Here is a 14,620-nt window from a genome sequence, read left to right as displayed (position 1 = left end):
TGGTAATATGTAAGTACCTAGAGGCTAGAGCTAAACAAAGACTGCACAGAACACAGCGAATAATCGTCGAGGTTTTCGACTAGCGAATAAATAATAAATATTTCAGTAATCATCCACGATCATTTATTGTATTTAACGTATATATATTATAATTAGGTGTATGCATTTATATACTTGTTCACTTGTACCTATAATATATAATTAAAATTTCAAATTACAATCAACTAACAAGTAACATTTAAAAAAAAATGTAAGATGTGTGGAACAACTTTTGAAGCGTCATTTAAATGTACATGATGAGACCCTTCAACTTCTACGTAATTAAAATCGCTTGTAGATTGTTTTATCGTTTCTAATATACTTTGAAAAAGTGACCAATTATCACGCACCCTACCCGGAACTGCTTTGATCATTAAGTAACGACAACGAATCTGTTTTGCAAATTCGTTTGTAATGTCAAATGATGGTAAAGCAAACCTGTTGACCTGTAAAAAAAAAAACAAAATAAAAATCATCTACCTAGTTACTTGTGCAAAATGCAAATAATTATTTAAATATACGTACATATAAATTAACGGTAGGTTACCTTTCATAAACACAATATATATACAAAAAGAATATTATAATAAAGATACTTATAAACATATTATTTGTATACTTACTCTAATATACCTAAATGGCTAAATTAAATTAAATCATTATACATTAAACGTTGTGATTATGTGTGTAATTCGGAAGTAACAAATAATACTTCAATTCTGGATTGTGCACGATAAATATAATAAAGCAATTATCTAGAACAATACTGCATGGTCAATTGGCGATAAAAATTATTTAATAAATATTACGTAATATGTTGGGAATAACGGCATAGTTTAATTTGTTGATTTATCGTCTACAAGTCTTAGGTAGTATAGGTATACTAGTATAGAACACGGAATCAAATGAATTAGCATTTTTTTTCTGAAACGATGCTTGAAAAAAAAAGCCACAAAAAATATGCGTTTAAAGCAGCACACCCAATGCAAATTTAATGATGTTTTTGATTTACAAAATCTTTCAAGAAATGTGAAAAAATGGTAAATGAACATTTTTCCTCCGACTGTTTTTGGTCCAGTAGGGCATTTCCCCCCCAATATATTTTTGATGCGGACATTTCCCCCCATTTTTTTTAAAAAAGTTTATTATTGGCTAATAATATTGAATTTAATAATACAATATTATTTATTATTTAATATGAATTTTTTTTTTTTTAAATACCTATTTAATTTATTATAAAGATTTTTTTTTCATAAATATAATAGATTATAAATCATATTTTTTAGTCTTTGTTCATATTTATTTTTTTTCTGTTAAGACTACCTGTTTGGATATTTAACAATTTAATAATTGCTTTTGAATTTGATTCAAGTATAGTTCAGTTGATCAAAAATATACATCTATAATTTATTATATTTATGAAAGTATTAGACAATAGGCAAAATAATAATTTCATATTAAATAATAAAATATTATTATTAAATAGTAAACTTAAAAAAAAATGGTGGGGAAATGTCTGCGATTCCAAAAAAATAAATGTAGTTTAAAAATGGATTAAAAAACTATTCTTGTATTACTTATAGTATGCACGATGACGATGTACCTATTCTTCACGTAATTTTCTTTTTTTCGAGTGACCATGAAACTGGTTTTACGATAGTGCGGGATATTGAGTCAAATTATCCACTAACCTGCAGTAACGTTCGTATTTTCGCATCGTTCTCAAATTGTATTACTCGTGAGCTACGCCCTCGTTAACACACATTAATTACATACCAGTGGCGTATATAGGGGGGAGGCCCCCTAGGCCAGAGCCTATAGTGAAATTGAAAGTTCAATTAAGGCATTGTATATCTACGCTGCTTACAGTTTTTCACCATGATTAATTTGGCCGGTTGATTAAAAACGTTTTTTAACATGGAAATGTTAGATTGTCAGGACTTGCTTTGATGACTTGTTAAATACATAGAAAGATAACATTAATATATATATGAAACTGTCAATATTTTTCAAAAAAAGAATTAAAAAAGGTGGGCAAGTGGATGTCGCTCTGCTGTACTGTAGGTTACAAGTGGGTCACTGTATAATGGATGGTATTAAATTTGAATTCAATGATATATCATTGTATAAGAAAAACGATTCTGAGTGGAGACGATATGTCAGTCTAGGTATAAGACATATTATACACTTATCTATGGTATTAAAAAAAAAATTGACCTATAATAAATTCCAAATTAATCATATCACAATATCCATTAGGTACATATAACGCGTTATACATCAACAACAAACCGTGATACTATCATCATAATATATCGATGAAAATATTACAAATTAGAAGTTTCAAGTGCCCACGAATAATATTATACAATCACAACAAAATAACTAAAATAGTTATTCTAGGTTTTTATGTAATTTCGTCCAAATTTGAACTTAAAATGACTATACAAATAAACTGTGCTTGTGTATTTTTTAGATTTTTTGGTAACCGAATTATCTATTTACATGGAATCTTGTTTTAAATTTTCAATCCTTAGCTATAAAAACTGAACATTTTATAATTTATTAATTACAATGGTTGATAATTTTCGAGATTTTGATAAATTCTGTCCAAATTTGATCTTTAAATGCTTATAAAAAAAAACTGTGCCTATGTATTTTCAATATTTTTCAACTGCTATTGTAAAAATATATCAGGAGTCTTGTATTAAATTTTTACACTTTTTGGCCCAACAGATAAAACTTTATTGATATTTATAGAAAAAAAAACTAAAAAAATTGAAAACTGAAAATGCCCGTAAACAGCTCAAAAAGTGTCAAAATATTTTCAAAATTGTATGGTGTATAGGAAATGCTAATATAAACATTCAGTGAAATTTTCATGTATCTACAGTTATTCGTTTTTGAATTACAAGAAAATAAGGAAATCGGTACATGAGAAATCGAGTGAATATCTAATGTTGTAAAAATATGAATTTAAAACGCTCATAAAAATTTAATTTGACTTTCTTGTAGAAATTTTTTTTTTGATAAAGTTAGACAAACTTATGAGGAATCTTGTATTAGATTTCAAAATCTTAGATTTAAAAAGAAATTTTTTTATGAATTTCTAACTCAAAATAATTTGCAAATTTTCGTGATTTTTCCGTATTTTTTCAAGATTTGAACTTTAAACGTGTATAAAAAAAAACTGTGACTAAGGATTTTTAATTTTTTTCATCTGCCTTTGAAACAATAACCTAGGAGCCTTCTATTAAATTTTCAAGCTTTTTTACCCAACAAATAAAATTTTATTGATATTTATAGAAAAAAAATTTAAAAAAACTGAAAACTGACAATGTCCGTAAACAGTTCAAAAAAAGTCAAATTATTTTCAAAATTGTATTGTGTATAGAAAATGGAAATATAAACAACCAGTGAAAATTTCATGCATCTACGGTCATTTGTTTTAGAGTTACACCAATAACCAAAATCGATTTTGTTAAAAATCGATTTTGCGTAAAAATTCCCGTTTTTCCTTAATTTTTCTTTTGTTTTTCACATCGCTTTTGAAAACTACTGGGAAATTAACATTTTGACCTCCCCAATGCACCAACGATATTCACTTTCCCATCGAACAAGATACTGAAGTCGAAAATCGAAGCATTATTTCGACTACTTATCGTGTACACAGACACAAAAATAAAAAAATTAAAAAAAAAATTAAAAAAAATTAAAAAAAAATTAAAAAAAAAAATTAAAAAAAAAATAAAAAAAAAAACACACATCATTGTAAAATCAATACATTCATCGTTTCACTCAGAATCTAAAATTAATTTTACATAATAATTATAAAATTAAATTGCGCAATTTTTATTTGTATTGTATATGTCATAATTATAACCACTCAGCTCCCTAAAAATGTATAGTTATGGCTATGTTAGTCGCGCTATGCTTGACTAGTGAAAATAATTTGTATATACGCCACTGTTACACACTATTTTGTTAATAAGCAAAAATCATATAATATATAATTATAACAACAATACATATTGATATTTTAAAATTTAAATACATACAAAAACGAATAATTTGTATATTAATAAAAACTTTTATCTGTGTAGAAATAATATCGTATAGCTTGTAAAATAATAATTCACTAAAAAAAATACTTTTAACTATCATTTACAGTAGGTACAGGTGAAATATAAAATTAAAAAAAGTTTCTTTTTTCAGTTCAATTTAAAAAGATTGGTGTGTAATTTTTATTTATAGGCTGATCCGCACCTAAACCTGGATCGGATCCCATATGTCGAATTATGTTTGAGTAGTATGTTTGAAATTTTAAATGTTATAGGTATAATTTAGGTTAATAGTGTAGTGTTAAAAGTAAGCGGATGGCAGAAGCAACCATTACGGGACTGGAATTCCGAGTTTGTTGTACGAATGTGGGGACCATCCGACCATGTTAGACACTCAGACTAACTAATTGAATAACTAAGTAACGGACACGAAAGTGTTTTAATATTTTAGATTCAGACTTTAATTTTTGTCTGTCATCAACATTTGTGGTGGTAAAAATACTATAATTTTCGACATCAGATCAAAATTGAAAATTCCTAGTAGATTTAGAAACCTTGTTGGTACTTCTCTGCTGTACATCAGTTGCCATGTCGTTGTTAATTTGTTATGGATGTGTTATATTTGAATTCAATGATAAATCATTGCATATAAAGAACTAAACGAAAATTAGTTTTGCGTAAAAATATCACTTATTTTTTGGTTTTTCCTGACGTTTTCTAAATCTACTGGGAATTTTCAATTTTGACCTGATGTCGAAAATTATAGTATTTTCACCACCACAAATGTTGCTGACAGACAGAAAAAAAGTCAGAATCTAAAATATTAAAACATTTTCGTGTCTGTTACTTAGTTATTCAGTTAGTTGGTCTGAGTGTCTGACATGGTACATTCGTACAACAAACTCGGAATGCCAGTCCCTAAATGGTCGCTTCCGCTTACTTTTAACACTACACTATGAACCTAAATTATACCTATAACATTTAAAATTTCAAACATACAACTCAAACTTATTTTGACATATGGTATCATCGATCCATGTTTAAGAACGAATCAGCCTTAATTTCCCACACTAACTGAATTCAACTTTTCCTAGAAAATCTGTACATGACCAAATTCACTTTCTATGTGTTCATTAATTAATTCAATTCTCTTCAATTCAATGTTTTGCATCACAATAATCTATAATGTAGCCAAAACTCACAGATTTCGTTTCTAAAACCATGAAAACTGCGAAAACATAACACGTGTATTGGTGTATATAAATAATTTAAGTGATCTTTAAAATAGTGGTGGTGCACCTGCCACCTATACAACTAACATAAAAGTATTTTTTATATTGAGTCTATTGAAAGAGGATGGTAAACAGTTAAATAACGAGTGACGGAAGTCACGAGATTCATCACAGTTGGATGGTCTAGGGATTGAGCCCTAACAAGCACGCTGAATTCGGTAGCAAGGTCAACTATAGGTAAGTTGATCGTTGGTATAATATGTAATATAGACCTGTTGAAATATAAGTTATACATAAAAATATAAAATATATATTAGTATATTACCTATACCAATTAAAGTAAATAAAGTATAAAATATAAATATAGTATGTATAAATTATATTATTACTAAACATATTATGATGTATTATGAATAATATAGGAAAAGTAATTGGTACTATTTTATAATTACATGTTATAATATGATATAATATAATATCACAATGATGCACTGTTAGGCTGTTGAATGAAAGTTGCAACATCTGAAGCTAAACACTCTGGATTATTGAGATGTAAGTGATGAGTACCGTCATATTCCTTAAAAACAAAGTCTTTCGCATTCATTTTTATTATTTCCAAAACTTGTGAATAGACTCGCCAGTTATCTAATGATCTGTATGGTTTAGCTTTGATATTCATATAGCGACATGTTATTTGACCAGCAAATGCTATTACTACGTCTAGAGATGGTAAACCCATCCACGCAACCTGTACATGCAAAATGTAATATTACGATATTAGATAGCAATCCCATTAGCGTTTTAGATATTTTTATATTGAGACCTAACTAACCCCATACTTTATAGTGCATTATGTAACCACTAACCCACCCACTCAATTGTAATAAATATAACTTATTATAATGATATTATATTTTAAAAATGTTTTATAATATACCTAAATGTAAATTTGTTATACATAATTTACTATTTAGAATAATTTCAAAGACAACATAATATCCCTATGTATATTGTATGTATTGTTGCTTTCTTACATGAGCTTACAGACGTACAGCAAACCAAATTTTTATTCAGAAGAATCCATTTTATGTTGTTACTTACTTATTACTTTAATTTATTATATAAATACCTACTATAGTAAATTGACTTATTATCAAATTATCAAATTTAAAGATAAAAAAGGTAGGCAAGTGGATGTCGCTCTGCTAAACAGTAGGTTACAAGTGGGTCACTGTATAATGGATTGTATTAAATTTGAATTCAATGATATAATACAATGGTCAATGATATACGCAAAATGATTCTTGTCAGTGTGGATATTTTATATTATGTTTATACCTATTGTTATTAGTTATTACTTATTATTAATAGGTAGCCATATAATTAAGTTAATTAATATTATAAAACTACAACAAAATAACTAAAATTGTTGTTCTTGGTTATTTAGTATGTAATTTCGTCCAAATTTGATCATAAAATAACTATTAAAAAAAAAACCGTGTTTTTATATTTTTGAGATTTTTTGGTTACAGAATAACCTACTTATGTGGAACTTAGTTTTAAATTGTCAATACTTGGCTATAAAAGTTGAACATTTTATACATTTTTAACAACAAAATCATTCTAAAATTTGATAAATGTTGTGTCAAAAATTGAACTTTAAATGCTCATAAAAAAAATTGTGCCTATGTATTTTTAATATTTTCAACTACTATTGTAACAATATATCAGGAGCCTTGTATTATAAACATCTGATATAAATTTCAAGTGTTTACGGTTATTCGTTTTTGAATTACAACAAAATAAGAAAATCGCTACTTGCAAAATCAAGTAAAAATCCAATGTTGTAAAAATTTGAACTTCAAACGCTCATAAAAATTTAATTTAACTTTCTTATAGACATTTTTTTTTTTTGATAAAGGTAGACAAACTTATAAGGAATCTTGCATTACATTTTCAAATTTTATATTTTTTTTATTTAATTTGCTTCTAAATGTAAAAATAAATAAATACCTATGAGATGTCCTAGATTCGTACCATTGATTATAATATAATCAATGTTCGTACCTTTCAATTTTATAATAGGTCAATCACCCTTAAATTAAAATCATTGTGAATCTGAGTCAGAGTTATAGTAGTATTTTTGGTCGATTGTAAACTCTCCCGAACATTAGAACCTGTATGGTTTATAGGTTTACGGGCGAATTTCAAGTGTAAACACTCCCCACTGTGTAATAACTTTGTACATTATTATGTGAAATAAAATAATATGGATTTACATTTTTTTTTTTCTTTTAAGTTAAGTTAAGTATATAAATTAATAAATTATATTAAACAGTTAAAATAATAATAATATAAACCAATTTCTTTAGCTGTGAGCTACAATAAAATTATATTTGAGATACTAATAAAATAAAAAATCATTAGCAATGTACATAAATATCTAAATATTTTATTTAAAAATTCTTATTATTTTTTTCTCCTCTTTATAGATTTCAAGCAATGTATATAAAAATATAATACTAATGGTCTTAGTAGTCAAAGCAAAAATTATCATAATTTCAAGATCAATAAAAAAAAAAATTCACAAGTTACATTATATACCTATACGTTTTAATTTAATTTTTATAATAACATGAACATACAAATTTAAAAAAAGTCAAGAATTTATAGTAAATAATAAATTATAATTCCTCCAGGTAAACATAATGTTACCTGGGAGGGTTTACCATCGCCCCCATTTTTATAGTAGCAATTATGAGAGATCCAGTAAGATAGTAATGTTTTGTATATTTATTTTCATAAATGTTTGCATTTTTCAATACTAATTAGATTTTTATTATTATTAATATTTTATTACAAAATAAAGTTACACCTATTTGAATAAAAACATAAATAGACCTTTTAATAAGTTAAACTTAAAGTACAAAATTATTTTGTTATAAAAAATTGTTATAGTATATCTAATGGGTACTATTTTACTATTTCCAGACAAATTTAATACCCATGTATATATTAGGTTGATGGTTAATAGCACATTTGTACTGGACATAGAAAGTTTATTTGTCCAAATTAATTATTCCCTTATAATATATGCATGTAAACAATAATTATATATATTTACCTTAAGACGTATATCTCTTGAAAACAAATATTTGTTATCTTTAACACGATACATGCCACGTCTCATAAGTATTTCACAAGATTTGCGAGTCAATGTACCATGATGTCCATCCACTACTAAATCAATCATATCTGAATATTTGTAAGAAGGCATTTTATCAACTCCTAAAGCATCGTAATATATGAGTCTAAAACATATTTTAGATATTATATATGTATTATTATTTATGTTTTAATTTATATATATATTTATTGTCATAATCAGCAATTGATATAAACAAAGTATGCATAAAATAAAACTAACTTATCAACATTTGGTCCTGTATTTTTAACAATTTCACTAGGATCAAAAATTACTGGCGCTACTGTGTCAATAGATATCAACATTTCTGTATCATCAGGGTATGATGCTGCATATAAAAATCCAATAGCTGCACCCAACGAATGGCCCATAATAGAAACTTTTCTCCAATTATAATGTCTCACTATTCTTCTTAAAATAGCTAGGCCATCCCAAAATATATAATACGGCAAACCCTATGGAACACATGATTATTGATTAAATTAAACTAGTCTTAAGAGGACGCTACACCCACATGTGTTGTATCCGTCTTACAAATGTACAATATAGCAAAAACTGTTTTGCTCGGGAAAGAACCGAGAAGGCTACAGTCATAACTAAGAAACGAGATTTTCACCACATAAAAAGGAGAACTTTGGCTGTGCAACATTGTTTTTATTTTTTCGATATCACTTTTATGAAAAAAGTTCTTACTGTTTCAAAAACCATTATTGTTTGTGTTTTTCAAACTTATTTTTTCCTTTATTGTTAAATACACAATCTGTACCACATGGGCACAATAAGAGTATTAGCTGAAATACAAAATATAATACATGAATAAGCTTTATAAAAGCAGCCACCGAGTGATGACACTTAAACTTTTTTCATATAAATGATATCAAAAAAATAAAAACAATGTTGCACGGCAAAAGTTCTCCTTTTTATGTTATGAAAATCTCGTTTGTTAGTTATGATTATTACCTTCTCGGTTCTTTCCCGCGCAAAACAGTTTTTACTATGTTGTGGATTTGTAAGACAGAGACAACGCAAGATCATCAGATAGAAAGTTTATTAGATTATTATTTTTATATATAAAATAAACTATGACAAATTGGTGAAGAATATATCTTATGAAGGGACAAAATCACTTATCACTGGATTGTGATTATATGAAATTACATTGGAAATTATTCAGTTATAAATCTTTTATGTACTGTGTAAAAAAACAGATACAAATCACAGTTAAATTTAATGAAAAACGACATTTTTACCAAGGGGATATGAGAAGATCGTCCATGTCCTGGTAGATCTATACATAAAATAGATAAATCTTTTGGTAGTAATTCAATTAAAGGATCAAAAGTCCCAGCATTATCTTGCCATCCGTGAATTGCAATTATAGGCTGTTTATCTTTTGGTCCCCACCATTTACCTAAACAAATAAATTTATTCATTATTAAAATACATAGAGCAGTATTGAATATAATATATATCGGAAATATATATTTCTTTAGACTCTCAAGAAGAAATTTAAATTACTAATCATTATGATTCTTACATCTAACAAAAAAATATTGATCATTTTAAGTCCCAATATGTTAAAAAATAGTGCAATGGGAAAATGTACATACCTACCTTACTTTTTATTAAAATAGAAAATTAACATTTTGTTTTAAATATTCCCTATACAATAAATGGGTTGTATAAGATTAATAGGAAGTGGTGGTATAAAAGAGTGTCTAGTAGAGATAATACTTCATAACAATAAACATAGGCATGCGCAGGGGGATGCCATGGCATCCCTGGAGAGTTATCATAACCATATAGTTTTTAGTTGTAAATGTTTTGATTATAAATCAGAATAATAAACTAAGATAGTTCATAGTATCTTAGTTCAATTTAAATTTTTTTTTATATTATTTTCTTAAATTAAAATATTGGAAGTTGAGACGAAATCAAATATTAATTAGATCTCATAATTATATGTTCATTATCACCACGGGTACCTATAGATTATAAAATAGATTGCTAACTCATGATAATATAGTTGAAATCAAAATCCACCATTTTCGTGAGAATTGCGAGTTTTGTCACCAGAACATTCAGGCCCCTGCAGTAATGCTTATTTTCATACTACCTACAACTATCAAAAATAAAAGAATTTTGATTAATTAGATTAAAATTTGTTGTCATTATTATATTATTACTAGCTGATCCCACAACATTTTGTTTCCCGTACAAAATTACAATTCTTAAAAAAATTGTGATTGTTTAACTCCTTTGGGTGTAACTCTCTGTAGTAAATGCAACACGGCCACTTTGGTAGCCAATTTCTGAAAATTAGATTTGATGAATGCTCTGATCTGCCTGATTAACAAATAGCAACCAATATACAAATAAAATACTAATTTCTACTAATTATTTCTCCAATAACCAAAAGCAACCATTGATAAATAACAATTTCCATCGTAAATCTCAAAATCCCTGTTTGAGCACCTCTCTAGGTCTTAATTTTTCCTTTTTAAATAAACATACAGCACTCACAGATAATGTAATATTCTAATGATGAAATAATTTTTGAAATCGGTCCAGCCATTCTTGAATTATAAATGGTCTAACATTTTTTTGAACTTTCTTTTATATACATAGATAGATCAAATATTTGTACGTTTTTATGCTGTTACTTTATTGAAATGAAATCACAATACAAATTTTACAAATTAAAATATCTAAAACCAATAAATAAGCTAAATGAAATGCAAGTTAATTTCTTTTTGCATTATATGGCAAGTTATTTGTATTAAAAGTTTTTGGGGAGTTCCTTTTTTGTATTTAGCAGGTATGTTTAAAAATACCGGCATACCCTGCAAATAAAAGTCTGCGCACGCCTATGACTATATTAAATACATGTCTCCAAATAATAATTAATAATAAGACTTTAATACTTACCACTTACAAAACCAAATGGTACAGGAATTTGAATTTCTTCAAATGATGGTCCACTAACGGATGGTTCCATTATTAATCTAAAATAAAAGTTATTATATAAACACTTTAATATATATTATTAATAATTTAAATTTTAAGATTAAAAACTAGAAACTAAGCAATTAAATAAACTATATTACCAATAAAATTGGAAAAAACCTAAATCACTGAGTAACCTAACAACGTTAATCTGGTTAGTCAAATTAAATAATAAATGGTAAATAGTGAATGGATATTTAATCACATTCAACTTACTAACTTATAATATTAAATTAGCTTTAAAGTTATATCATTATACATAGAATGTCATGTCAAAGATTAATAATTTTTTTCACCCTCTTATCTTATATCTATGTATAGATACTATAGTACTTTATGTAATAATTTTTTTAACTGTTACAATAAATAGTTTATTATGCCAATTTAAATTTACATAATTATAATAAACATTTTTTAAATATTGATATAAGATGTTCTTTAAAAATGTGATTATGCTTGAAAAAAAAATTATTAGTTTTAAATAATAAAAGATTTCTTATTTTTAACTATTTGAAATATCAAATGCCAGTTATAGCTGCCCAAGGTGGGTATTGATAAATTAAAAAAAAATAAATATCATAAAATAATAATTATATTATTTCAATTCCCATTGACCTAAATAATATTATGTTAAGTTGTATAAATGGTTATATTTTAGGAATATTTAAATAAATCGTGTAATTTATTAAAATAAAATATATAAAACACCTAAATAATATATATATATATATATTTGTCATCTAATTTATAATAAATAACTATTTCAATTTTAATTCAAACCGACTTTTTGCATGATAACATTTAAATTATTTTATATTAATACAATACTCACATTCAATATAAACTTGTTAGTATTCATTATTAAAACCAATTCTACATAGAATAACAATAACAAACAATTATCAATAGGTACATACTCTGAGCCATTGGTAGATCAATAAAATATTTTTTTAAAGCTTATATTATGGTATAGCTTTATTATTATTTAACTTAACAATCATAATTGTATTATAAAAGTATTCACTTGCAAAATGACTTCTCTGTTTTTACTTCAGTTATAATTTGCATAGTAAGTAAAAAAAAAAATACACTCAATCAGTATTCACTATTCAGTAATGTATTGTAAATATAATTTAATAAGTGTACTGTATAACTATTATTGTTCCCTATAGATTTCTTGTGACGAATAATATTTAGACACAAGTGAAGAATAAATTTAAATAACTCATTAGAACAAAATATATTCATGAACGTATTAATTAATTATAGTCATGGTAAATTTCAAGTTTATATACCTGGTTTATAAGACGTCTAAAATTAAATATAAATAACCAATAATGATTAATGAATGTTATATTTGCAACCTAAATAAATTCAAAAGTTTTGATATTTACTTAACATTGCAACTCATATTTTGAATATAATATCTAAACTACTATCTCATATAATAACTTAGATTATTATTATTTTGTTACTTCATGAAACATAATTAAACTCAAAACAGTAGTTATTTGTAAGAAATTAAAAATAATCAGGAAATCAAATTATCATATAAATTTTCATATATCACTACAATAAATCATAAAATATATTGATTATAATTTTTACGTATTATTATAGACCTATAATTGAAACAGTAAAAAATAAACAAAAAATGTTATCTTGTTAAAATTCTAGGTTGTTACTATGATTTACCAAAATAATTATGAATTGGAAGGTCATTACATTTAATTTATGATAATGTGGAATTTAAACAAATAAATTCTGTACAATTAGAAAAACATAAAATGAATTGTATTGAGTTCAAATGTCAAAGCTTTTATATCAAAAGCAAATAAATTTTCAAAATTCTATAAGAGCCTACATTTTATAAATCAAATCATCAAAAATAATAACAATTATAACATGTACATTAATGATTTTAATGATTGTTAATGATTTTAATAAAAGATGAGGACATATTTTCAAACACCTGTGTATAAATAATAAAAAATATATATAATATTATAATAACCAACATACTTTAATAAAATTGTTATAAAAAGGTTTATAACTGTAAACAATGAAACTTATTAATAATAAATACTCATGAACTATATTCCTACCAATATTAATAATGTAATTTATATATTATAGACATCAGACAACTATGATACATTTATATTAGTTAGCGATAACAGACCAGTCTAAACTAAATAAAATTATAAATTTACATTAGGTACTATATAATCAGTGGTGTATTGGTACGGGTACGCGGGTATACGCCGTATACCCATCAGAAGATTTTCAATTTTCGGCGTATACCCAATGTAAAATCTTATTTTCGGGTATACGCTTCCAAAATAACCAGAAAACCAAATAAGATTTAAAATTTATTTAATAGTTCATATAGGAAAAAAAACGTTATTCGTATTAATGAATTTATGTATTAATGAATTATTTATCAATTGTAGTAGGTATTGAATATAAGTTATATAACAATATGTGTTGTGTTTAATGTATTAAGACTTTAAGTTCAATTTAGTAAACCCAATATTGAACTAAAAAAATTAAATTAATGTTATTATTATTTTAATTTTTTTGGCATTCGAGTTGATTTTGTTTTATTTTCTATTGTTACATTATACAAAAATTAATAAAATAATGTTAAAAACTATGTACAAATTGAACTGCAATAACGTTATATAATATATACGATGATATAATTTGATCGTTTAGGTTAGATACATATTTTATTGGTGCGTATACACATAAATATATTTACCAATACACCACTGTATATAATGTAAAATAATTATGTACGTACATGTAACAAAACGTATGAAAATATTAAATAATAATAATTTGAAGAATGAAACCATATATTATATTATATTGTATAAAGAACAGAAAAAAATTTTATAAATTAAAAAATAATGGTGTCTAGTTTAGTCGTATATATTTTTTAATTTATTATAAGAAGTATTAAATATTATTATGTTAAAATATGTTTAAAGCTTATCAAACATTTAAAACAGATAAAACCAAAGAAAAAGTATGAAAATTTAAAATAACCAAAAACCAGAAATAAACTAGGT

General features: G+C 25.3%; 1 protein-coding gene across 6 annotated transcripts; it reads right to left on the bottom strand.

Annotated features, from left to right (window-relative positions):
- Positions 1-100: 100 nt before the first annotated feature.
- LOC132952110 (probable serine hydrolase) lies at positions 101-14,619 on the bottom strand. Of its 6 annotated transcripts, none has more exons than XM_061024265.1 (7): positions 14,350-14,619; positions 11,466-11,542; positions 9,788-9,948; positions 8,760-8,992; positions 8,457-8,643; positions 5,785-6,080; positions 346-485 (listed from the first exon to the last, which is right to left on the bottom strand). In XM_061024265.1, exons 2-6 carry the CDS (start codon positions 11,533-11,535, stop codon positions 5,811-5,813), a joined length of 921 nt encoding a protein of 306 aa, XP_060880248.1. In that variant the 5' UTR covers positions 11,536-11,542; positions 14,350-14,619; the 3' UTR covers positions 346-485; positions 5,785-5,810. The 6 variants fall into 6 exon arrangements, with proteins under 6 accessions (XP_060880247.1, XP_060880248.1, XP_060880246.1 ...); XM_061024263.1 differs by lacking the exon at positions 14,350-14,619 and adding an exon at positions 12,568-12,626; XM_061024267.1 differs by lacking the exon at positions 14,350-14,619 and adding an exon at positions 12,461-12,599.
- Position 14,620: the final 1 nt, after the last annotated feature.

Source organism: Metopolophium dirhodum, chromosome 9 (genome assembly GCF_019925205.1).
Source record: "Metopolophium dirhodum isolate CAU chromosome 9, ASM1992520v1, whole genome shotgun sequence".
In the NCBI taxonomy this organism is placed as follows: domain Eukaryota; kingdom Metazoa; phylum Arthropoda; class Insecta; order Hemiptera; family Aphididae; genus Metopolophium; species Metopolophium dirhodum.
Note: the sequence above shows the minus strand (reverse complement) of the source record. Positions and strands in the feature narration are given on the sequence as shown.

What these genes read in the sequence shown, in the direction of transcription:
- LOC132952110 (XM_061024263.1), bottom strand. Translation starts at nt 12,611, where the DNA reads ATGCAAATTATAACTGAAGTAAAAACAGAGAAGTCATTTTGCAA. An exon ending in ACCATTTGGTTTTGTAAGTG is followed by an intron (nt 9,949 to 11,465) that starts GTAAGTATTAAA and finishes TTATTTGTTTAG; the next exon opens with GTAAATGGTGGGGACCAAAA. An exon ending in ACAGGACCAAATGTTGATAA is followed by an intron (nt 8,644 to 8,759) that starts GTTAGTTTTATT and finishes AATATGTTTTAG; the next exon opens with ACTCATATATTACGATGCTT.